This window comes from Eupeodes corollae, chromosome 1, assembly GCF_945859685.1.
Source record: "Eupeodes corollae chromosome 1, idEupCoro1.1, whole genome shotgun sequence".
NCBI classification, from domain to species: domain Eukaryota; kingdom Metazoa; phylum Arthropoda; class Insecta; order Diptera; family Syrphidae; genus Eupeodes; species Eupeodes corollae.
In genome coordinates this window covers 183,344,623-183,370,427 of record NC_079147.1, presented here as the reverse complement: position 1 = coordinate 183,370,427, position 25,805 = coordinate 183,344,623, and the positions used below count along the sequence as shown (strand labels likewise).

At 34.5% G+C, this 25,805-nt stretch overlaps 1 protein-coding gene across 4 annotated transcripts in view; it reads right to left on the bottom strand.

The window, feature by feature from the left end:
* Window positions 1–25,805, bottom strand: part of LOC129942202 (disintegrin and metalloproteinase domain-containing protein 10) — a 380,018-nt gene that overhangs the window by 252,090 nt on the left and 102,123 nt on the right. For all 4 annotated transcript variants that reach the window (XM_056051056.1, XM_056051054.1, XM_056051057.1 and 1 more), the window contains one exon: window positions 23,668–23,700. In XM_056051056.1, coding sequence (XP_055907031.1) covers window positions 23,668–23,700 — 33 coding nt within the window. The remainder of the gene's footprint in view (window positions 1–23,667; window positions 23,701–25,805) is intronic.

Below are 25,805 nucleotides of genomic sequence, written 5' to 3'. Positions count from 1 at the left end.
GTTGAAAGTAGATCCCGGTTCTCTACAAACTATTGCCCCATCTAATTTATTTATTTTATAACCAACTATTACATAGTTTTGTCTCTAAATGGTTCCCCAGAAGCCACTAGTAAAATTTTTACAAATATTTTAAAATTGATGCAATGCAAGTTTTAAATAAATCTAAAATTAAGTTGAGTAAAATTCAACCACTTTCGCTAATGAAATTTACTGGGGTCTATCACAGTATAGGGCTTGAATGCAGGGTAATGATGCGATTTTTGTAAAATTTCCTATGACTAATTTGCAGCTTACAGATCCTAAATTAATTGTAGAGCATTGGCATAGACCTTATCTTTCACGCGTCGTTAAAAGAAAAAAGTCTTTAGTTGTTAAATCACAAGATCTTCCTGAAAAAAATTTATCACCACTGAGAAATATCACGATCAAGATTAAGTTTCTTTTAAAAATTGCAATTGCTCCGTTGCTTTTGTGGCACGTGGCATGTAGATCAACATCTTTCGTAGTAGTCCGTCCATATCAATCATTAACCATAGCTCTGTCGTGCAATCCATTCAACGTAACAGATGCACCACTCTCAATTTTTAAAAGTTAAAGCCAATCGAAATACTATTTTCCGAGCCAAAATCCGACTGTTCTGTTACTTTCTCCAGTTTCAGAGCTGAAAAATGGCCCAATTACTTCAGATTTTTTAACTATTCAGCTCAGCGAAAATACGACGTCACTTGTGATTAACCAGCTTCAATTCATGTGTTTCCTGAATTTTAAAAGCCCTATGAGACAAGTATTTTTCAAAATGTTCATTCGCTCGATATGCCCTAGCCATCTTAAGCATTAAACACTCAGTTTTTTGACCAGTGGTTTCTAAGATTTCTGTAGTCTTTTCCAATGTTAACGCAGCAACGACCATTTTCCAAAGTCATACTGATAAGTCGTATCAGTCTGGTAGGGATACCAAAACTCAACATGACACGGTATAGTTCGTTCCTGTCGACACTGTCATAAGCTGTTTTAAAATCGATGAAAAGATGGTGTGTTTCAATGCTATGTTCTTGGGTCTTTTCGAGGATTTGGAGTAAAGTGATGAAGCGATGATAGTTTTTCCAGGCCTCAAGCCACACTGGTAAGGGCCTATTAGTTCGTCAGTAAATCGCTTCAGGTGTTCACATAATACGCTTTACAAGATCTTGTATGCGGTGTGAAAAAGTCTAATGCGTCTGCAGTTGGCGCAGAGAAGGCGGTCACATTTTTTATGGATCGGGCAGATGGTGCTTAAGTTCCACTCGTCGGGCATGCTTTCTTCCGATCAAATTTTAGTAACTACCTTACCAGATCTGCTCCAGCGAACTTAAAAAACTTCGATCGCAGACCGTCATCACCAGCAGCTTTGTTTGACTTCAGCTTGGTGATGGCTAGTTTGATCTCACTCTAGTCGGTTGGGTGGAATTGAAGAACGTCAACCAAATGGATTTGACGTTGTTGCTCGTAAGTGTTGGAATCCGTTGTCCTACGAAATGTGTATCGTTCCTTTTTTAGTGATTTCATAATTTTTACTTACTAAAAGACATAATATAACAGTTGTCGAAATAGCGGGTAACAATTTTATCAAAATCCCAGCATTTTTTAATTGAAGTTTTTGTTGGCTTGCTTTAAGAGTCAGTTTGAGTTGTATACAAATTTTGTTAAAGGTTTTCTTGAATTGAATACTTTTTTCTTTTAATTTAATGCATAATCATTTGAGATATTTGAAAAAGTTTAAAAGCGACTACATTTAAGATATTTATGAATGGAAATCGACTCTGTTTATGTGGCCATCGTTAACACTTTTGCAGGGGTCAATTCGATGGGCCAATTTTCTATTACACAGCGAACATTATGGTCATGACATGTCAAGAACAAGGCGGTTAATCGACTGACCCATATCTTGAGATAACACAATCTTCAAACATACTATACATCGATTGTAAGGTGTTTTGTTTGACAGCTTGAAAACGAAGCCATCGTGAAAACGAACGTAAGTTTTTTGAATGAATTGGCAATGATATCAGTTCAAGGATAATTAAAAGTGGGCGATCAAACATTAAATTCAAAGTTTTCAGGTCCATATTTCAAAACCATCATTTATAAAATTTTCGATTAAACACTTTTGCCTGCTATAAATTTTAACAATTTTTAAATTCCCTAATGTAAGAATTAAGGTATTCAAAATTTAAAGATTTGTTTAATGAAATCACTTTAAACAATATCTTATGTTAAGGATATGTTCACATTTTTAACTTAATCCCCCTTTAAAAGAGAAAATATAACTAAAATACAAACAAATATCAAAATTGCTCCTTTTTACCCAGCTTAACAAATTCTAATTGCATTTTTTTGTTGTTGTATCCAACAAAAACAACATAATTTATCTTCAATTTTATTTCTTGGATAATTTAATCCAAAATATATGTCTATAGCATTTCTGACAAATGGCAAATAAAATTTACACAACACGCAAAATTTATCGACACTTATCCTTGTCTCTAAAGATACATTATGTACCTTACATATATTTCTTATAAACATCTCAATCTTATGATATTGGAAAAAAGAAACACACCAACACCATCTACAACAACAAAAACAATACACTCTATTATAGATAAATTCTCTCACTCTGCTCATAAAATCTTGAACATTGCTTTATTTACCCTAAAAATCTAATTAAGTGATATAGAAAAGTGTAATCATTCTTCTTGTGTTTTTTCTTCTTCGTCTTTTTCTTCATTCGTTAAGCACCGCGCCGCTATAATAATTCTCGTTTGATTTATCAATTTAATTTTCTCTCCCGTTTAACCACAACACTTTAACTCCTGGTTAACTCTGTAAAGGTAGGTAGGGTAGATAGGGTAGGTTAGGTATTATAAGGTGCATACACCACTCATACCAAAAACCTCTTTCTCTTTGTAAATCTCTCGACGAGGAATCTACGGTTCAATGGTTCAACGGATGTTCAACCATCCAGGAGCGAATTTTTGAACAAAAATATTTAAAAAAAAAGAAAGAAACGACCATCGAACCCAAAACCAAAGGCTTCATGAAATAAATCGAATAACAAAATAAAAACAAAAAACCAAAGCAAAGTAAAAGCAAATAAAAACAAAAAATATTGAAGAAGGAAATTGCCAATATCACGTGAAGTGAATTCTGCTGCGAACCACCAACTCCAGCTCCAACTCGATCGTTCTTCATTTTCTCCTTTACTCCTACCCCCACTTAAAACTCATTCCATAACTAATAATTATTATCGTGATGGAATTTATACCCCATCAGGAAACATTGTAGTCCTCGCTTCTGCCTAACTTCCAATATCAAACCCTGATGTGATATCGGATGAAGATGCTTTTTCGATGGAGCAGAAGGGGTAGCAGACGTTATAAAATGAGTGAGGGTGGGGGTGGTAGCATTGGTGACAGGTAGATATGTATATATACTCAATCTTGTACCTACGTACATACAATATATTATTTTGCCATTTTCCGATTAAAATTTTCAAAAAGCAATTTCAAGCGGAAGTCGTCGTTCGTCGACGTAGTCGTAGTCGTTGTCGTCATCGTCAACGTATCGTTGTTGTTCCTGTTGCGCTGTCATCACAGCAGCAGCAGCAGCGTTATCGCCTTCTATACAACAATGTAGTAGTATGCTTCAACCCCTAAACTTCAACCATATCGCCGTTGCTTCATTCCTTACCCTGCATCAACCCCCGTCCTAAGCTTCCTGTGTTTTTGAGTTAAATCGCAAAATTTCAACTTGAAAGATTTTTTTTGTTCGTATTTTTATAAATCTAAGCTTTGGGTCGACATCGTCGTTGTATCGTCGTCATCGGTTGGGGGCTATGTTGGTTTGAAGCTGAAAATGATAGGCTCCCTCCTACACACCGAACCGAACCAAACCAACATGACCCACCCAACCTATATATAACCGTTCTATATGTCATTTCCTACAACACAACGACACGATGGAAATGGAGACGGCGGATGGTGAGGACCACGAGCGACAAGAGTGGTGAGGGAGGACAACATTTCGATTTAACTGAGCGTGTGATTTGATTAAAGTGCAACACACTCAATCTCTCCCCACTCCCCTCCTCCACCTCAAGTTGTTCTATTCTTTAACATATAGCAGCTATGGCATACCCCAACTACAAATGAGTTAAGTATATTTTTAGGCTGATTGTTTGAAGAGCACCGAGAACCGACAACCACCCTTTAACATTTACCCCCCATTACCCCCTCCCACCCATCCTGAACGAAAGCACATACAATATACCTTAGTCAAAGAAATCATATTTTATCATAGGAACGTTGACAACGACTACGACGGAGGATAGGTTGTGGTTTGTTGATATTAAAAATCATATAAAACAAACAAAGGAACACAAGAAAAATAAATTAAATCATCTCTCTAACCACCAAAGCAAAGTAAAGCGAAGCAAAAAGAGCGGATGGTGTATCTCTTGTTATGTTGTCAACATGGTCGTTGTGGACCCCGAAAAAGAGAGACATATCTCATAATCATAACCATCAACCGAGGGACGATGATGACGACGACACAACAACAATCATGTCGGAGGAGTCACAGGGTCTTGCTTAAGGTCTATCCCAAGTCAGTTTTTAGGAGAGTTCCAAAAAAGAAAAAGCATAAATGTCTTTTTATAGATAGGTACCTAGACAATTTATATTTTCTAAAGATCTAATACCGACGAAACGAGTCAAACCGCCAACACCAACACCAACGCCATCTCTAATTTTATCCTACACTACATAACTGACTGACAACCACGCCACGAAAAAGTGAATGAACTTATAATAAAATAAAATCTTATAACTGTAAACACTCTGCATCGTTTGAATGTTGTAAAAGGGTGTTAAAAACAGGAATTATTGTAGTTGAAAAATCAATATTCAATCAGGTGGTGACTTCGACCATCATCTCCCAATTTAAACTTTTCACATTTAAATCGGTTGGCATCCACTAAAATTCTAGGAACTTTTAACATTTCATTTACAATTAAACTCAAAACAATTTCTAAAATTTTAAATTCCTTTAAAATTCAGAGGAATTTTCATTTCGCACAAAAATAGACTTTGAACAATATTTCGCAAAATTTCTTCATTCAGTTGAGTTTATTTAAATCGTTTTATAACGGGTGTATTTTTTTAATTTGGCAATACTTTTTTGACAGCTGTCATTTGATTTTTGCACTTGTCCGAAATCATGATTAAAACATAAAGACACATCCTTATCTTCTAAATTCTTGGTCATACCATTGAATTATTCTTAAAACCAAACATAAAATTAATAAAGCAATGTCAAAAAAGTAATGAAAAGCTAAGAGATTTCCAGATGATAATATGATCTTTAAGCGTCTAAACAACTAAGCAAAAATAAAGGATCATTGAGTTCAAAAACAAACTACTAAGCAAATTTCTAAAAGACTTTTATAGAGTCTACTATTTATGGAAAGCAGCAGAGTCTAAAATCACCTCAGGTACAAAACCCGCCAAGATCTCAGATGACAAATGGATATGAAACCCCGAAACAAAAAACTGACATTTTTCCTGAACATCTCGCTAGTGTTTTTAAACCGTTTTCAGCAAATATGGCTAAAGATCCTCTTTAGTTTTCTGACAGAAACGACGAATTTGAAAATAATTTCATTACTCTCAAAGAAGTAAGAAGAATGCTTCACCATAAGTAATCTATACTCAATACTCAAGTTTGGAAACAAATCATCATTGGAAAATTACAGATGACCTTTTTAATACCAAAACAATTTAATACCAAAATAATTTAAGAGAAGTATAATCTTACAGATCAATATCGCTTACACCAATAATGGCTAAAGTTCTCTTTTAACTGCTACTGAGACGACTCAGCAAAATAATAGAAGAAAGAAGACTTCTGATTATGGTTCGGCTGTTGGAATTAACATTTCACGATAGACCAAGTACATCGATTTGCAGATGTGTAAAAAAGGCACATCCAGTTGCAGAAAAACAAGAATACTCGGCTATATTCTTAAATATTGCTCAAGCCTTTCACAGTGTTTGGCACTTGGGACTTGACTACCTATTGCATAAGGCAGGTCTACGAAATAGATCAATCTTGTTTTACGAACCTACTCTTTAGACAACGTTATGACCAAAATTATACTCGCAACTAAAGAAAATAGAAGCCGGTGTACCGCAAGGAAGTGTCCCAGGACCAACCTTGTGTCTTTTGTACAAGAGGGATATTCAACCGGACACCAACCCTACCTTCTTCAACTTTTCTGATGATACTGCAATATTAGATAAGTTCCAGAAAGATTCTATGCAAGGGCGCAAAAATGTTTGAATTCAGTCTATAAAGTATAAAGTAAGTGTCGAGACGCAAAAATAGCATATCAAATTCAATGACACAAAATCATCAAACTTCCTCCAATACTGCAAAATATCTTGGAAGGGTTTTAAGTGCAAAAAGAAAAAATAAACTTAAAGTACAGAAGAATTAACAAGTTAATTGGAATGATTTTAGACTAATCTATTCAACACAAAGTAGTGTTATATAAGGAAGTATTGAAACTCTTTTAGACTTATGGCATCAAACTATGAGGCTGTACAAACAAATGCTCAACCTATCAACCCTCTTCTTGGTATATAAGAAACAGCGGTCTACATTTTAATCATCAAGTTGAAATGGTTACAGAACTAGTTAAAAAAACACGCTGTATCAAATAATCAGCGACTGCAAAGTTATACCAACTCCAAAATGACAACCGTCTTAAATGTAAGAAAAAAATGTTCGGAAATAAAGAAGAAGCAAGCCTCATGATGGCCTTAAAGGCATAAGAAACTATTACATTAGCTTTGAACTTTACTCTGAAGTCACTTAAGTCTTTAAATCTAGAAAGCAGACATAATTTGTCAATCTTTCATAGATTGGTCTTGATTAACCGGTTCTTTTAGCTATCATTGTTTTTCATCATTGAAAATTTAGTTTTGAGATCTAAAAGCGAATAAAGGAGTCAAATTTATTATGTTTGGTGTCGAAATGAAGCTAATGAAGTTGTAGATATTATTAAGCCCATTACTTTTATTTTAGTTCATTTTTAATTTTTCAATGACAAAAGCGTTTTCAATGAACAGCTTATTGTTGTTTTCTTATTTCGGAACATAAAAGTTCCTTGTATTTCGACCTGTCAGTAATCCCTTCAATGATCAACTCTAACCTCGAATGCTTGATTCCAATCAGAAAATTCTTGAATCCAGGAAACATTTATTCAATGACAGAAATTTGCAATGAAAGCTATAAGCACCCTGTCAAAAAAAATTCAATGATAGGTTTCAATGATGAAAACCAATGATGCAATGGTGCATTAAGAGTACTAAACTGCCCGGGACCGATTTTAGCAAAGTGACCTTTTAAAGATTTCCATCGGATAGAAAAAAAAAGCAGAATTTTATATTGCAGTATGATTCATTTTATATGAGCATTATTCAAGCTTAAATCATTAGACATTGAGTGTTGTTTTCTTTGTTATACATACTCGTACGAGTACTTACTATGTCCATGACGAAAATGAATAATGAAATCATAGCATAAAAGCTGCGGTGAATTGGTCGTTTCGCTTTGGAACGAAAGAGCCACGACGACACTATCCAAAAAGCCTGCCTGTCCTGGTCTAGTCTGGATTGGTCTTTCTCCATGATGATGATGATGGTCTAGGATTTCTATGACATAGATGTGTCGGTCGTTAGCATATGAATATTTGTATTCGTTTATATTATATGGCGGGTGTTGGTCCGTAGGCGGCAGCAGCGACAAAAAACAACACCGGCCGGCCGCACCACGGTTTTAGCTGTTGCCGTACATACAAGCCAAGTATATAAAGTTAGGGTGAGTTAAATGGGTTTCCCTCGAAAAATTCCTCAAAAGCGACTTTGTCTGGATCTGGTGCTGCTTCTGGTTCTGGACACTACACTGGAACACTGAGTGTTGTTATGTTTTCTGTTTGATGATGATGATGAAATTCAAGAGAGGGAGAGAGAGGAGAACGAGATAACGAAAAATCTGCGTCATCTCAAGTGGAAAACATTTGGTCTTGTTATGAATGTTATGAGCACCATCGGGGGGTGGTAATTCCCCCCAGAAACAGAAGTTGGAACATGGTAGCAGCACAGGACCAGGGCCATGGCTCTTTCTATAGACATTATTGTGTGTTCTTCATGTTTTTCTTTATTTTATTTTTATTATTTTTATTTTTATTTGCCTGATGTTGGATAGAAGGTGTTAAGCCTTGAATTTAAGTCGGTTGTTATGTCCAATGGGTTTTGATATGAAAGCAACACAAAATAAGAGAATTTCTATACCAAAATTATTTTTAGAGCTGAGAAAATGACTTTTTGGATTTTTTCGATTTATAAATAAAAATAAAATTGGATAAAGTTAAAATATATTTTTATGTATAAATCATGGGTTTTATGGAAGAAGGCGACACTTTCCGTTCGTTCGAGAGTCTGGTTCAGTGTCCATGGTAATCGTTTTTATTGTGTTTGTATAATATTTTCTTTAACATCGAGATGAAAATTTAGTGTAATAATTTTATATGGTTTCGAAAAATTTTTGAAGTGAGTTAATTTGGGATTGAAATGGTTTTGTCATTTTCGTCGCTATGGAGTTTTTGATTTTTAGATAGAGTTACGAGTAAAGAAGGTGTGAGTAGATAGTTTTATGAGTATCCTTTATGATCTTCGAAGAGAGTTTGCCTTTTAATGTGAAATTAGTTTGCTTTAGTGCCGATACTTAAGATTTATGTTTTCAATAGTTATAAGCTTATCTATAAAGGGGAATATATGGTTTCAACGAAGTTGTGTCAAACAAACTCATGCACTATTACACAATCGAGGGCCATCAGATATTCTCATAAGCATTACTGCACACCTTATTACAATTGCAGCTTATGTGAGGGTAGACCGGACCTACATAAGTGCATTAAGAAACCCTACTGACTTTGAAGTGCCCTGTTCTGACTTCATTTGCAGAGAAATTGATCGTCATGTATATTATTCTGCATCGGGTTTTAAACGCCATCTTCTATTTTCAATAGGGCTTCAGCATGGTTTCGTGAGTTTTATCATTATAAAACACGATTAAGCAACTATGAGAGGCCCAAAAGCTGCACCAAATAATATTCTACTAATTAAGGTTACCTAGGGATTTGCTCGAATGGACTGTGAATGAAATATCTTACAACAGTAAAAAAATAGCTTTAAATACTCCCCGATCTGGTAACTACCTCCGCACAAAAAAATCAATTCAAAATATTGCTTCGTTGTAATGTGAAGGACGGGCAAACAACAAAACAAAAAAACAAACAAACAAGCAAACAAACACACTGACTTTCCCATTTATAGTATAAGTTTGGATTTAAGGAGAATATAACATTAATTATGAGTCTATGGACAGCCTTGATAAGATCAAAAGCATCTTAACTTATTGGCTGAAAGTAGCATACAATACTGGAAGAAATTAAATTAATGAAATTACTGAACTTGGTCCCAACAAAGTATTTTCTCTTAATTTATCGAATGCAGAATGAAAATATCGTCTTATTTTTAGGCTTTAGATTAATGTTTTTTTCTAAACCTTTTAGCATTGGTAAGAATTTTTTTAAATTTAGGTAAATTCAATTTTATCAAAAATACCCGTAATTTATTTCTCGTTTTTTTCAAGTTTCATTTCTCTTTAGTATGTTTTGAAAGACACTTTTATTATTTAAAAGGTTTCTCTAATGTTATCAATACTAATCCGATTATGTAGTTTCTGAAATCCTCTTTTCTCCTATCTTACGTCCTAGGCACCACGAACCACTCTCGTCTCGTTAATTATGTCAACTAAAACTTCATTACTCATTTCTATCTTCTCAATCTTATTCTCTATCTCAACCATATCGTTCTTCTCATAGACCTCAATTATTTGAGCTTTTAGTTCATTTCGTATTTGTGTAAGTTAAATTAAATTTAAGCTTGTATGTTAATTTAATTAAATTCTAAATTCCTTTCTCTTGCAAAGAGAATCATTACTTCGTTTCATAAAATTTCATTAATTTAAAATTTATATCATGAAATATGTTTACTTAAATAAAATTCCAAACTAAATTAAATATCGAAACAGAGAATTTCTCTGGAAAAATTCTAATAAAACGACATGGAAGAAAAATACAAAATAAAATTAATGAAAACGTTGCAAAAACGATTCATTTTAAATCTCTAATCTTTATACCATCACCACCACCGTCACAGTCGTCGTCGTCGGCGTCGTCATCGTCATCGTCATCATCATAAAACTGATAACTTTAGAGTAAAATAATTTAAACCAATTCAAACTCAGATTAAACATGTCTCAAAAGTAATATTAAATTTATTCTTACACTTTATACTTCCTTCTTCGAGCTTCGAGTCATATCCGAAAATAAGACAAAATGATAAGGATATTATTTCTGTTTTTACCTCGACACCACTAGCATCTTAGAACTACCGTCTTTTATCTACCACCCACCCCTTCTCAAAGAATTCCGAGGAGAAATTAAAATAAAAACAAAACGAAATGAAATGAGTTTTATTTAAAATATCTTCTTACGCAAATTTAAGTTTAATAATAAGATACAGAAACGGCAAAGATAACGATAAGACCGACTGACGAGGCCGCGCACAGTGGAATTTTTGTATGCACTTTAAAGAAAAAATAAACTAACACAAAATATGATGGTTTCATTTTCCTGACTCACTTATTCAGAATGTTTCATTTGTAAGGCATATTTCCGGAACCTCAAATACATATCCATTCTATCTCCGATTTAACACGGTTTTATAATTGGTAGGTCAACTGGGGTACCTCAAGGAAGCCAACTTGGACCCCTAATCTTTGTCCTTACAGTAAATGATGTCAGTTTTATTTTAAAAGACTCTTCTCTTTCTATGTTTTGGGAATGGTATGAAAAAAATTAAGATAATTCTTCCCCACTGACTTTGTTAAACTTCAAAATGTGTAAATGTGGTGTAAACATAATTTTCTCAAATTAAATATACATAAGCCAATGTAAAAATATTATCTTTTCCAAAAGCCATTACCAACAACTCCTTAATATCTTTTTCTTAATAAAACAATCCAAACAGTTGATTCTATGTGTAAACTTAATTTCAATATCCACATTGAGCATATTATCAACAAAGCCAGCTGATAATTTGGCTTTATAAGACGTTGCGTTGGTTTAAGGAATTTGATAACCCCTAAATAACTAAAACTCATTACATCACTTTGGTAGGACCAATTCTTGAATATGCGTGGTTGGAAGGTATGGTAACCTTTTTATGAAGTCTATTCTTGCCGAATCAAAAACGTTTAAAGAAGTTTATTTATATTGCTTTACGTGGCATTTCATGGTTATACATAAAGTTCGCCAAATAGATGATGATCTTTTCGCACACCAATTGCTCGTAGGCAACGTTGTTTCTTCAACCCTGCTAAGTCAAATTAATAGCCTGCATTCCAGTCCCTTCTTTTACCTTTTTTCTTGAACGTTTGAACTTTGGGTCGTTGGACCCATCTTTCTTATTTGTTTAAAAGAAAAAAATAGGCTAAGATCAGCTAGTAATTTCTAGGTAGTTAGCCTAGGTTAAGTCAAAGCTTGAACTTGGTTTAATAAATAGATGTTCTGCGGAAAATGGGTGATGGAGAGCTAAATTCGACATAACTGCTACCGATTTTAACAAGGCCTTCACAATTTTCCTCACAAAATCATTATTTTTAAATTAACGAAACTAGGGTTCCCTTCTCTTTTCATTAATTGTCTAAATTTCTATTTGACTAATATAAAGTGTTTGTTTTAGATCGTATTCCCTTTCATGCAGCTTACAGTGTACCACAAGATAACCATATAGGGCCACTATTATTTATCTTAGCCATCAATAATATTAGTCAGTTGCTCGATTGTGAACTAGCTATTTCCTTGGACGATATAAAAATGTATTAATACATCTTATCATCTTATGATGTTAGTATCTTACAACGCAACTAAGGACTGCTTGAACTTAATGTCAGTAAATGCCTCAGCTTGAGATTCTCACGCAAACGCCTGCCTCCTTTCCCTTTGGAGCTGCTTTATCAATTGTAGCTTAGTTTCTGTAGTTGATTTTGCCCGAAATTTAGGGGCGATTTCGGATCGAAGCCGTTCTACTCTACGCCCTGCGTAATCTTCAGGATGACCAGTATTGACTACCCGCATACTCTAATCGCTTACAACGGATCGGCGTTTAATCTAATAATAATAATCCATAATGAAAGTTTAGAGAGAAGCCTTTACAGTTGGTTGGAATACTTGCTAGAATCACTGGAATGTTACATAAGGCTTTTTAACGAAAAAGCTTCGGGGATCAAACATATTCCGCGCAATTAAAGTGTTCTTAAAACACATTTGTTGGGAGCCCAGGGCAGAGATTGCTAACAAACTATTGTCTGGTTCCAATGTGGAAGGATCAAACAACATGGCTGTTCTTATGTGACTCTTAGTAATACACTTTGTTGATTTCCTTATCAAGTTCTTGCAATCGGAGTGTGCTCTCGAGTAATGTGTTGACTTTGTGAAACGAGACACCAAGGATCTCCTCGAGGACTTGATCCTTCAATCCTTCTTCTATGAACGAAAAATCTAGCATTTGGATTTCCGTCTGGAGAAAATATTTACTCAACTCGATAATCGATCGCAAAAGTTTTGTAAGCAAATACAAAGCAATGTTCCGGACAAGCTCTAAATCGAGAGATGTTTGTAACTCTGGTACGAAAACTGGACAATCTCTGCCAGAAAATGAAAAACATGTTCAAAACTGAAGGAGCCGTCGAGACAAGACTATCGTATGTAAACGGAATTCTTCACATTCCCAAGATAGTTAATTTGGAAGATAATTGCAAACTTTCGTTGCATTTAGTGAAAGGATTATCAAACTTTTATTAGATGACATAAAACGTACAAGCATTGGCAAGAAATTACCGTGACGCTCACAGAAAAGGTAAAGTTCTTTGGAAATAGCCTCACGCGGGTTTTCTTTTAAAGTAGAAGTTATACTTTGAGTTGATAAAAAAGTCATTTATGAAGATGCTACATTAAGGTAAGTTGGAACTTGAAGTTCTCTAACATCTCTTATACAAAATTATTTTCTCTTTTAGTTTCTTCTAAAATATTTTTTTTTCTTCCCAAGCGTCCCAGAAGATCAGCAATCCTACCCTCTAAAAGTTCTTACAGAAGTTTTTGAATACAAAAGTTGTCTCGGATCCGTACCTCTTTTCCACATCCTTTTTCCGTAATGCTAACATTACATCAAATGTTTTTCATTTTCATTTCTCCAAACCAGGCTAGCGAAATTCTCTCCATTCCCACTGATGCCCATAATTTCTTTTTCTATTTTTATGAAATTTTATTAAGCTTTTTCATATTTTGTTCAATTTATTTAATGTTTAATTTTGTAATTTAACTTAAAATTATATATGAACCAGGATGATAAATCTTGATTGATAAGAGTTCAATTTTTGAATAACACTCTTCCACTGTTTCTTTTCTGTTTCGACATTAGGCGATATCTTAAAAACTAAAAGATTACAAAAACAACTCCGACACCAAAAACTACACGTTTCAAACCACCTTCGACTAGTTACATCAAAAGTAGATATTGCACCAATCTACATACCTCCCGACTTACCCAAACTTTCGCTCCTCATGGTTAAACTTATTTTAAATTGTAATGAAGACCAACCATCATCCATTCCAAACTTCCTATCGCAATCACTATGACTACCCTAGCGCGGGTGGGCTTCTAAAGTCTCAACCCTCATTGAGTATTACCGCCTCAGTTCTTAAAAGCATAAGCAAGTAATACGAAAGGCTACGTTCAACAACGTTTCAGTACAGTTCGGTTAAATTTTTTTTTTTTCGGTCCAACACTATTTTATGCTCTGTCTGTGAGTTTAATTTTCGTCTTGACTTTTTAGTTCCTAGCACGTAAAATAAAACTTATTTTTTCTTGCACCGCAGACAATTCATTAATTAAATTCTTGCGGCATTAAATTGACAGAGAAGAAAAACCAAGAGTAAGAGAACCAGGAGACAACGAAATAGAACAAGATAGCAAGATTCAATAACGTACAAAAGTGCTGGAAAATGCGGATGTTAGGGTGGTGTAGGTGGAAAAGCTCTGTTTTTTGAAAGGGAAAAGTGTAAATTTTACATTTCAATGCAAACCAAATGCATTCGAGCGTCTGTTTGCTAAAGGATCAAATTCGGAAATTCGAGAGAAAAGCTAATTTCAGATCTGGCATTTGTGCGTTACATTGGTTTTAAGGAAACCAACAAACACAACGAATTTAGAAAACAATACAAAAAAACGTTTTAAAACATACTTAAAGCAACTAAACATAAACATAAAAATAACAAAAACAAAATAAAAAGCTAATGTATGATTGGAAATGCGAATCCGCTTGTAAAGAAGACACAATTCCAATCACGCTAGGATCATGTATTGGGAGGAAAACAAAAACTACAATGTATAATTCAATCAAAAACAACCGCGATATTCACAAAACTTATCCTAAACTCTCATTAACATTAAAGATGGTCGTTCCCTTTGGAAAACTGAAAAATGCTTAGTGAAGACCTTTTAAAGTGGACGCATTAGCAACTCATTTTTAAAAACTGCTGAATCTACTACCAATCCCTAACCCCATGGATTATGCATTTCCATATCATCAAGACATCTTCTTATGTATATTGTTTGATGATCTTCCAAGTGTCATACACCGATGCATGTATGGATTGAAAAGAGCCCTTAGAGAAGATCGTTTTTGAAAAACGTTCAAGGTCCAAGGAAGAATTATCTCCAAAAATTTTAAGAAAAATGCAACACTACAAATTTAAAAAAGGTGATTCAAAAAATCTAAGTAAGTCCAGAGGTATATCGTTTTTAAACATTGTCACGAAATGAAAATGGCTCATTGAGCGAATTTCAAAATGAATTTCGCAAGAGGTAATCAACAGTGAACAATATCTAAAAATTAATTTTTGCGGGTACTGCATCTTGCGAGAAATTGACAAATCCTTCAAGACTAATTCTTGTCATGAAAAAGTGCTTTCTCAAATTAGCCGTTCGGATTCGGCCTAAAATTGTAGGTTCCTTCCATTCCTAAAAACAGTACTCGCACACAGGAATGGTTGAGAGTTGTAAGTCACTAGGCCCTGGTTCACAACGGACTGTTGCGCCATCTAATTTATTTTATAATCTAAATATGAATGGTGTTTTGAAACAGGGTTAGGTTTGGTTAATTGATTGTCTTGTCTTGTTTACCGTCACACTTAGATCAACGTAGATCCATTATGACACCCTAGAAGAACACGCCTTGAAGGTGGGATTGGTAAACTAGTGGTTACTGTATAAGCATTGACAGCAACAGCTGATGTATAGACGAGGTGCTCATACTCCTTTGGATGTCGCCATCATATCAGTGTTGAGAGTTTTGAAACCATTTTAAAGATTTGGCGAAGTATAACAATTTTATGCTTGGAATGGCAGAAAATTCATTCATAAATGTTTTCCAAGGAACCTGTTTCTTAAATAGCATACCGAAGGGCAGTGGCATTGTGCAGTATCCTCACCTCATGTTTGTACATTCTTATCACCAAAACCTCTGTATAAGTAGTCCATATTGAGTGGCAACGCTCACAAGAAGGCAGAGAAGATGAAGAAGATGAGAAGTGGATGATATTTTCCGTTTCTAGCACAGGTATCATGTGAGCTCCATATCTTGTTGACTAGTTTCTTCTATCTTCTATTACCTCTTTTAAATTACTTAGCGGGATCTAAATTCTTGCAAGTTCATCAGCTTTTTTATTATGACCAGAAATCCAGCAGAGCTTCAAGTCACAAGCATCGTTTTGATTTCGATGGAACAAATTGCTTTTATTGCCGCTGTTAATGAAAAAAAGTAATATCAGCTTTTTGTATTGCCATCGTTTAGAGTTGTCAAGCACATTTCTTCACTGCCAGAACACAGCTTTGAAGACTCTGCTGAAATTAGGAAGTCTGAATGTGGTGAGTAATCAAAGAGTTTCTGAATAGAAAACTAACTCCAATATCCACGTTAAATGTCTGTTTATCAGCCAATTAATATCTGCGGCATGCCAGAAGTCTTGGGTTTAACCCCTGCCTGTGCCATTTAAAGTTTTTTTCAAGGCTAATTCTTGCCATGGTCTCCCAATCCCTGACAACAGTATTCGCACAGAAAGAGTTGAGAGTTCTAAGTCACTAGGCCCTAGTTCTCCACGTCTTGTTTAGCCACCCTATTTATTTTATTTTTATTTCTTTAGTTAATTTAAACTTATTCCGAAAACATACATCAATGATCCCAAGAAGCAAATGAACTTGTGTATAGGTAAAGTTTTTCGAAATACATTTCACTTCATATTCAAAAAAAATTATAACGTTTGTTAAGGCATATGTCTGCCCTGGAGTCCACGTTACAAAGTTCATTTGGCAGGCAGTTTCGAGCTCCAAGGAAGACCGCAAAACAGTTCTTGATATAATGACTTTTTTCAAACGAAAAGTCCGAGGAAGAAAATTATGGTTAGGTTATATTAAAGTGGCTTTCTGTGATGGAGTAACACACACTTAGACAAGTTTAATGATACATTGTGATACCACATAATCTTGAGCCTTTCTTCTAAGCTCCATTAAACCAGTTCGAGTCCCTTGCGAAACGTGAGAGACTTATTATGTAAATGTAATTGAGATCGTCAAGATCGTTATAGAAGAATTCTCTTAGTTGATTCTTGAGTTTTTGAGCTAGAGCAGGGCATGTACAGAGGAGGTGAAGAGCTCTTTCCTCCAGTTCTTCATCTATACAGCTTCTGCAAAAGACATTTGAGAATCAACTTTCCTATTAGACAGTGCCAGGTTATGACACCGAATATCGAGCTTCTATGCGATCTGCTTAGAGATAGCAATCACCTTGATCACTTTAAATCTAGTGTAGATCAGAAGTTTGTTTTGACTTGATGGTGATGTTATTCAACCTGGTGTTTGCCTTCTTCAAAGCTTCCTACCTTAACAATAGTTTACATGTAGCGATTAGTACGTCAGCATTGTGAAATTCCTGGCAAGTTTATATGCCTTCCTGGCATGTCTCTATGGCCCGGCACCCAGCAAAGATGAATTTTAAACTGTTGTGCCATTTGTTAGTGGCCCGACTATCTGAGAAAATACGGATATCAGACGTTGATATCGCGTTTTCATTTAGCCAGAACAAGACTTTTTTATCACCAAAAGTTTCGCGTGGAACACGCTATAACGATTGGGAAGGCGGATTGAGAGACTTATTTTCCGTCGTCAGAGTACACACCTTCACAAACCCCTTCATTTGTTTTTGATCCATCTGTGTAAAAGTGGACTGAATTGTCTTCTAAGACTGCCACATTCTCTCAGAAAGATCAGGAAAGTTTCTGTCGAATTGCAGTTGGAGGATTGGGTAGTCTGGTTGCTTTGGAATTGATTCTAAACACACAAGGATAACGGAGTGACCAATGTTGATGTTCACCCACTGCGATGAAGATTAAAGGCGGATAGCAGAGCTTGTCAATATTTATTTGCTAAATATATCAAAAAGTGTTGGGTAGACTAGGGTGTTTAGTACCGCAGATGGGGTCGTACGAATACATAGGCAAGCGAATCGATAATTAAAACACTATTTAAAATCCACTTCTTCCATAGATTTTGAAATTTCTTTGTAATTTCGTATGTTCCAATGAAACACAAGTTCTTGATTTCTGTCATAATTTTAAATCAAAAACTCCTACCAACCGCAGTATCCAAATAAAATTGGCACAACACTCTCATTTTTGTAAGAAATAGCTTCGTAAAAATTCTTCATGAACTAAAAAAGTCTCTAAATTTTATCAGCAACAGCGAATTTTTTTTAATTCAAGCAACAGACGACCATCAGAACAGCACAACGGATACTAAATGTTCATTTAACCTTTTTGGTCCTCATGTAACACCCATGAATTTTTTTGGTTTTCATAGGAGAATCTAGTAACGTCTTCTATAAAGTTTGGTGTATCTAGGTTGTTTTTATTTCTTCTGTAAGTGCGAGCTTAAAAAACTACGTGCACACACACCACCACCAGTGAAGGTCGCTTTATATAAGGAACATGCCAAAAGTACCTACGTTTAGTTCAAATTCCACTGAATTCAAGAGAAAAAGAAAAGTTCAACTTTAGGTACTATTACGATGCCATTGTATAGTAGTTCTTTTTTTTGTGTGGGGGGGGGGGGGGGTAAAGGAGGATGAACAACATACATATATTTTTGTAATGGTGATGGCGCGGCGTAGTAAATTCCTACTAAGGGATGAAATTAAGGGAAGAAAGAAGATAAAAATGAACATATAACGAGTTTTACTTCTACTGTCTGTTCATCTTGTTTGCATTTTTTTGTTTTAGTTACCTCGGTACCTAGGTTTTGCGTTAGCAATTTCCACCAACTTGACTAAAGGTAGACGCTTGAATTCCTAAAAAAAAAGTTCCTGAATTTCTTAAAAAGAAAAACAGAAAAAAAATTAAGGGTATAAATGAGATGAAATTCTACGAATAGGTGGTGAATTTTTTTTACAACGAATTTTTGCATTATAAACAAATGATTGACATACAAACAGTGTTGGCCAAAACAAAAGCAACTTTAACTGTCTCGATTAAATTAAAACTGGTCAAAACAAAAGCAACTTTAAAAAATTAAATTATTTTTAGACTTACTAAAATATTAGTATTGTATTTGGTAGCAAACCCTTTTCTTAAGGTACTCAAACTGATTTTATTGATCTTAGAAAAATGTTTCAAGATTCATGTGGTATCACAATGGGCCATTTAATTGGCCTTAGTGCGCCGTACTCCATCACGGACAGCTACTTTAACCTAACCTAACCCAGCAAACCAATTGTTTTAATAACTTTAGCACATCTTCGAAGCATGAAGTCAATTGAAATGCTTTTAATGCTGTTTGGAACGCTTTACCAAGCCAATTTAATTGGATCAAACAGCTCATTTTTATTTTTGCAACAATTTCCAATAGATTTTCTATGGGGTTGAAATAGAAACCATTGTCAATCCGGTTTTCTAGAAACCACGTCTCGTACTCTGTGCTTTGAGTCTTTGTCCTGCTGAAATATCTATTTCAGAGGCAACTGATCCTCATCGTGTGGAAGCATTACATTTTAAAAAGGTCACGTTATAAAAACGGTTCATTGTACCATCATTTTGGTGGAACATGTCCCGAAACCCAACCCCACACCATTACTTTACCTCCTCCGTGTTTTATAGCAGCTTTGGTGTAACATAGATTTGGTTGATCTGCGAACAGGACGACGGAAACTATCGAAACCCTTGAAACTGAATTTGGACTCGACCGAAAATGGTACGTTCCTTAACGGTCTAGTTGATGTGGTCATGATTAAATTCTAGTCTCGGAAACTTGTTTTTGGTAGAAATAAAAACCTTTTTTGAAGCTTTGAAAATTTTAGTCCACTATCAACAACTCGTATTCGAACTGTTCTCGAGCTTACGTTGAGGTCAAGTTGGGTTCTTATTTTTATCGATAATATAAAAGGGTCTTTTTTAATTAATGTTACCCTCTCGATTTGTTGTTTTTCTTTGTGTGCCACCTCGATGAACCGTTTGAAATGACTTTTTTGATTTGTAAAATCTTATTAATCGGCAAATCACTGGTTTTGGAATGGAATATTTGTCTGATATTTTAATTTGACTAATTCCACTTTAATTTCGACCATTTTACAAAGGTTAGTTAAGAACTATGGAATAGATTTTGTAGTTAACGGACTTACTTTTCTCTATTAATAAGACGAAAAGAGAGATAGCAATACAAAGTAGCTTTTCTTTTGACCAACACAATATTGGGTTAACTGTCCTACTTATGTCATATTTAGATGGAACGTTACGAAAACTATATTCTCTTGTGGTCGATTCCGAAGTACATACATAATGTATCAAAATTTGGAAAAAAATTAACATGATTTGTTTAATTTATTAATTTTTTAATGACAAAGATGGCGGTAGTTTTAGTTGCTAATGTTTTGGCCAACACTGTACATACAGATGGCAGTGCATACTTTCAAAAAAAATATACATGTATATAAATGAATGCAAAAAACCAACGATTCGGATAAGCATATCAGGACGTTTACGGCAGAAGGCGCACAGGCTTTACGTTTAAAAAACAAAAACATACAAAATCCAGGAACTCTTTTGCTTTGCTTTGCTTTGTTTTTTTGTTGGTCTGCTTTTAGCGCAGCGAACGTACAAAGCATTTTTTGAAGCGTACCACCATCACCTAGGGCAGTTTTTCTACATTTTTTTTTGTATTTTTGTTGTTGTTGTTTAATAATATTCTTCTTCTTCTTTTTTCCTGATGGTCGTCCTAACTCTTTTTTATTTGAGCCCTTATAGATAGTCAAGGAGCATGAAATCAAAAATATTACGCTGCAGACAAAACAAAACCAAAAAAAACGAAATGTGTAGAGAGAATTTACAGACTCACCCCAATGGGGGGGGGGAGGAAGGAGAGATATAGAAAGAAAGAAAACGAAGAAGGAGTTGGAGAAAAAGTTTGAAAATATTTCTTTCTGTTTCGTGGATGTTTTTTTACATTTGTTTATTATTTTTATTATTTTTTGATATTTTTTGTTTGTTAATATTTTTCCGTGAATTTTTGTACGACTTGACTACGTATATCGCTTATTCTTCGTTCGGCGAGGAGACTATATTAATTTCTTTTGTGGTACAAAGGATGTGATTTTTATTTTTCGTTTTTGTTGTTGTTTATCTTTGTCTTTTTTTAGAATCCTTCATTTTTCCTGTAGTTTATATTTGAGTTCTCTGTTTGGTATGTTTTTCATTTTTCTGTTGTATACACTTGGGGTGACATGACTAGGGACAAGCTTTTTTTTCGTTTTTATTCGATGATATTTTTTAAACCCCTAGGTTTTTTGAAAAAAAAAAAAAATGTTGGATTAAGTTAATAAATACAAGAAATCTCATATAAGACATTTACATCGATCCTACTCGGGCTTTTAAACGAATGGATAAATTCTAAAAATCTGCTTAGTGAGTTTCAAGCAGACTTCAGATCGGGATACTCCAACGTGATCGTTCACTTTTTTGTACTTTGACTCTTTGAATTTTTCGTTGATCTTAAATCGGCTTTCGAGACCATGGATCGCAATGCCACATTTTACAATCTTTTCAAGATATGAATGGCACATAAGTTCGGTATGGAATTGCAAAACGTAAGCAAGATCACTAAAGCATCATTGTGGAAAGGCCAAAGCATATAAGATTGGTTCCAAACGAAATTGCGGAGTTAGACAGGGCTGTCCAATCAGTCCAAGTTTGTTTGCACTCTTATTTGAAGATAAGTCAAAGCATTAGCAGCAGGAATCCAAAACGCAGGTGTTAACATTAAAGCTCTTCCTTTTGCTTACGACATTGTCTTACTCGATTATACACGCAGTCCCTTCAGTCAATGATAAATAAGTTTGTTTAAAATTGTATTAGAAATGGCGGAGAAAGATCGTGTGCAAGTGAGCAATGACACTACAATGGTGAAAAAATACAAATATCTAGAAGTCTGCTTTGCTAAGAACTTGAGCATGGAAAAACATCTCACTGACTAACTTGTTAAGGCAAAAAAAGCTTTAAATAAGAAAATTACGCATACCAGTAAATTCAGGGTTCTCCAAGCTGTATCGAAATCGGTAATGTTTTGTGCAGCGTCGCCAGCGGCAGGAGGTCGGAAATATGAACAAGTGGAAAAACTGCTTAGATTTTACATAAAACAGATACATGATCATGTTTAAAACGGGTTTATCGCCTTTATTCATAAAAACACTCAAGCTGAAGGTTGTTTACATTCTCAAAGCTCTCGACATGATAAGTAATGGTCTTCCAAAGAAACTAGTTCTTCACGCAATCCAATCCGGCAGTGGATGGTTTAAAGACTGAATAGAATTAGGCGAGCAGGAAGATGTTGACCTGAACTATAGTAAACTTGCCTCATAGAAACCAATTTTATATCATTTAATAGCCCGTCTGATCTAACCTAAACTTCAATTCAATGCGGTGTTTCCGAAGAAGACAATATAAAGTACCTGTTTTTTGTGTCACAAGATCTAAATTTACCTATTAGCGTGTTCGTAAATCAGATAAAAGGATACTTTGATTGTTTGGGAGCTTAGTACGAATATTAATTTGATAGAATCAAGAAGTATTCGAGTTTAATGGGAACTCGGCAAAACCATCTATTTTATATCCAGAAAAATTAGAAGAAGTTCAAATGTCGTATACAACTATCTCAAGGACCCAGACAGGTATTAAAGAATAAACACAAAGGAAGAGTCAAGAAAGCCACATAATTTCAGAAAAGGCGGACGATATTGAGAGATGCTTCCAATTCAAGGCTTTCCATTATTAAAATCAAGGTACAAGCTGAGATAAATGCAAGTAGATAGACTGTTGCTAGGGTGATAAGGAAGCAGACCATATACGACAACAAAAAGTGAAGAAAAAACCACCATGCTGCACGCAAGAGCCAACACCTTAATTTTGCAGCAAATCAAATTAGGTGAAATCGAGCTTGACATACCGGTGGTCGACTTTTCCGAAGAAAAAAAAATGAGTTGGATGGACCTGATGGATACAGCTGCTATTTACATGATGAAAAGAAACAATATATCTTGTAAAACGGCACAGAAATGGAGGCCGTGTATTATTATGGGGAGCAATCACCTATTACGGGACTGTGGAGCTAGATTTTCAAAGCTCTAAAATGACGGCAATCACTTTGGAATCGATTCTCGAACGAACTTTTCCACAGTTTTCTGAATTATTTGGTGGACAACGATGGACTTTCGAACAACATAATGCACCAATACATACCACACGGACAAAAGAAGCCTGGATTTAGGGGCAAAATGTGAACCTATTACCATGGCAATCATGTTCTCCTGACTTGTACATCATGGAAAACGTGTGAGGATGGCTTTCAACAAAAATCTACGAATGAGGAAGGCAGTATCAAAAAACCCCAAGAGATCATTGAGACCATAAAAGTAATGATCAGGAGGCAGCACACATTACCTAAAAATTATTTTAATACATTAAATAAAACCAGTATTTTCCTACCCCAAAACATTTTTGTTATTTTCTTTACCTTAAACGGTCTTCCAGGTAAATTAAGCTCTTGTCCCTATTCATGTGATACAAGAATACAAATACTTTTCAAGAATGTAACCGCCATAAAATTTGTATTTATCAACTTAATCCAAAAAAAATTGATTCCAAAATAAGCTTAGCTAATACCTCATTCATTCCACATTTGGGTTTTTTCCAAAAACCCTAAGAGTTTAAAAAATATCGTCAATTAAAAACCCAAAAAAGGTTGTCTCTATTCATGTGACACGAAGTGTATGCATGCGAATAAAAAGAAGTAAATTGAGAAAAAAAAAGAGAGACTACATTCTGATGGAACACCCACTTACCTCTTTCAACTCCAGAGATGTCTTTTCCGTAACCTGTAATAAAAAGAAGAAAAGAAGATGATGATAAAGAAAAAAATTAAATAATAGAATTTTCTTGTAGTCTTTTCTTTTTCTTTATTTATTTGTATGTGTATAAAAATGTGAGTGTATTTGAGTTTTTCTTTTACTTAGTTTTTTTTTTTCTTATGACTTGTGTTATAGTTTAGAAGTGAGTTTGAAATGTAATTGGAAGAAAAATTGGAGTAAATAATGGAGCTTTTGCAGAGCAGTACGAAGAAAAGTGGATGACATTTTGTTTTTTTTTTATTAAATTTTTGAAAAAAAGAAAATTTAAGAAAACTGAATGGTAAAAGAAAAATGATGGAGTACTTTCTTTGGTTTGAACGAATTGGAAAAACTAGTGACAAGGGAAGAGTATTTTGGTGGTAGAACAAAACGTCAACAAAACAAAAAAGTTGATTAATATTTCTTAAGGAAAGGGGGTGTAATGTATAGGAACTATTGTAATTTGTGACGTTAACGCAGTAAATATAGATTTTTGCAGTTCGAGTTATTATGATGAAAAATTTGTCACAATTCAAAAAATAAGAAGACATTTTATTTATACACTGCCAACCAATGAGGCCACAAATGTTGGTATCGATTTTCGCTTATTATACCTTCTAGAAGTTTTGTTCCCAAAAACGTCTCCTACCATTGAATAGGTAAGTATTTTCAAATTGAAAATTATAAGTATACAAAAATTACATTTATAAAATTAAAGGATGCATTCGTAAACAGAGTTGGAACTCCACAAGATCAAATTATGAACTACTTACAGAAGGTATAAAAAGGTTCATCATTTGGGATGAGGCCATTGCGAATATTTCCAAGAGTTAGCATGAGTATTCTTTTAAAAACTGTTAAATAAGGGTGTGTTAAAATCAACTGTTTTGATATTTAATTTGAAACATATGTACATATATTGGTTACAGAAAGAGCAAAAATGGTTGCTTTAAAGGATTTAGGTGTGAAAAGTAGGTTTATTTTAAGGCATCAATCTCTTGTTAATTGAAATCGCTTAATTTTGTACTGTAAATCTCTCCTAAACCATCTCGTTTTTGAAGCAGCAACATAAGCTCGCTTAGCTATTTAATTTTAGTTTTATATGATTTCATTTAATGTTCGCACACTAACACAATTTTAGTAGCATTTCTTAAAAGGGTTTATATTTTCTATAAACAAATACACATATTTCTATGTACATATAAAAACATAAGTCGAAAATAATATTTTTATAGTTTTTGGGAGAAAAAAATAGTTTAAAGCTTTTCAATTTTCGAAAAGATATTTAAGTCGGAAGTAAATTTTTACCAACGTGTTAGTATAATTTTTATTTTAGGTTTTTATATACAAAACTGTGAATTCGATTTTTTTTGTCAAGATTTTACTGAATGTTGAAAACAATATATTTTACCAACTTTGAGTGATTTTTGTTAGGTTTTTATTTTTTATAAAAAAAAACTGTCAACTAGTTTATTTTTAAAATTTTACCAGATCGTAAAAACGTTATTCCTCGTTGCACAAAATTGGTTTCGAAATAAAATCATTCTCTGTTGATGCTTGATGCTTTGTCTGATTCCATCCAAAGAAATTTTTCGTCTTATCCTCGCACTGAAATCGTTGTTACGGGCGATTTCAATGTACGCAATTCTTCATGGCTTCAACATTCAGGCCAGACAACACCCGATGGAGTGTGTGCAGAAATCTTCGCTGAGTTGAACCACCTAACTCAGCTTGTCAACGAGCCCACCAGAATATCGGACGTTAAAGGTCGAGCAGAAAACACTCTTGACTTGTTTCTTACCTCTGACCCTGATAAGTACACTGTTAGTGTTCTATCTAGTCTAAGCACATCTGACCATTGTGTTATATCAGCAAATTTCTCGGGTCAAAACTGTTCAGTTAAAGAAAGAGCTCCTAACAGAACCATTTGGCAATACGAGAAAGCCAACTGGGACGGCCTCAATAATTACTCAAGATCTTTAACTGGTCACTATGCTTCCTCGATAGTGACGTTGACGCCAGCGCTGATATGATCACAAGTTTAATTCTCCTGGGAATGAGAACTTTTATACCAAACAGGGTTAAAAGTATCA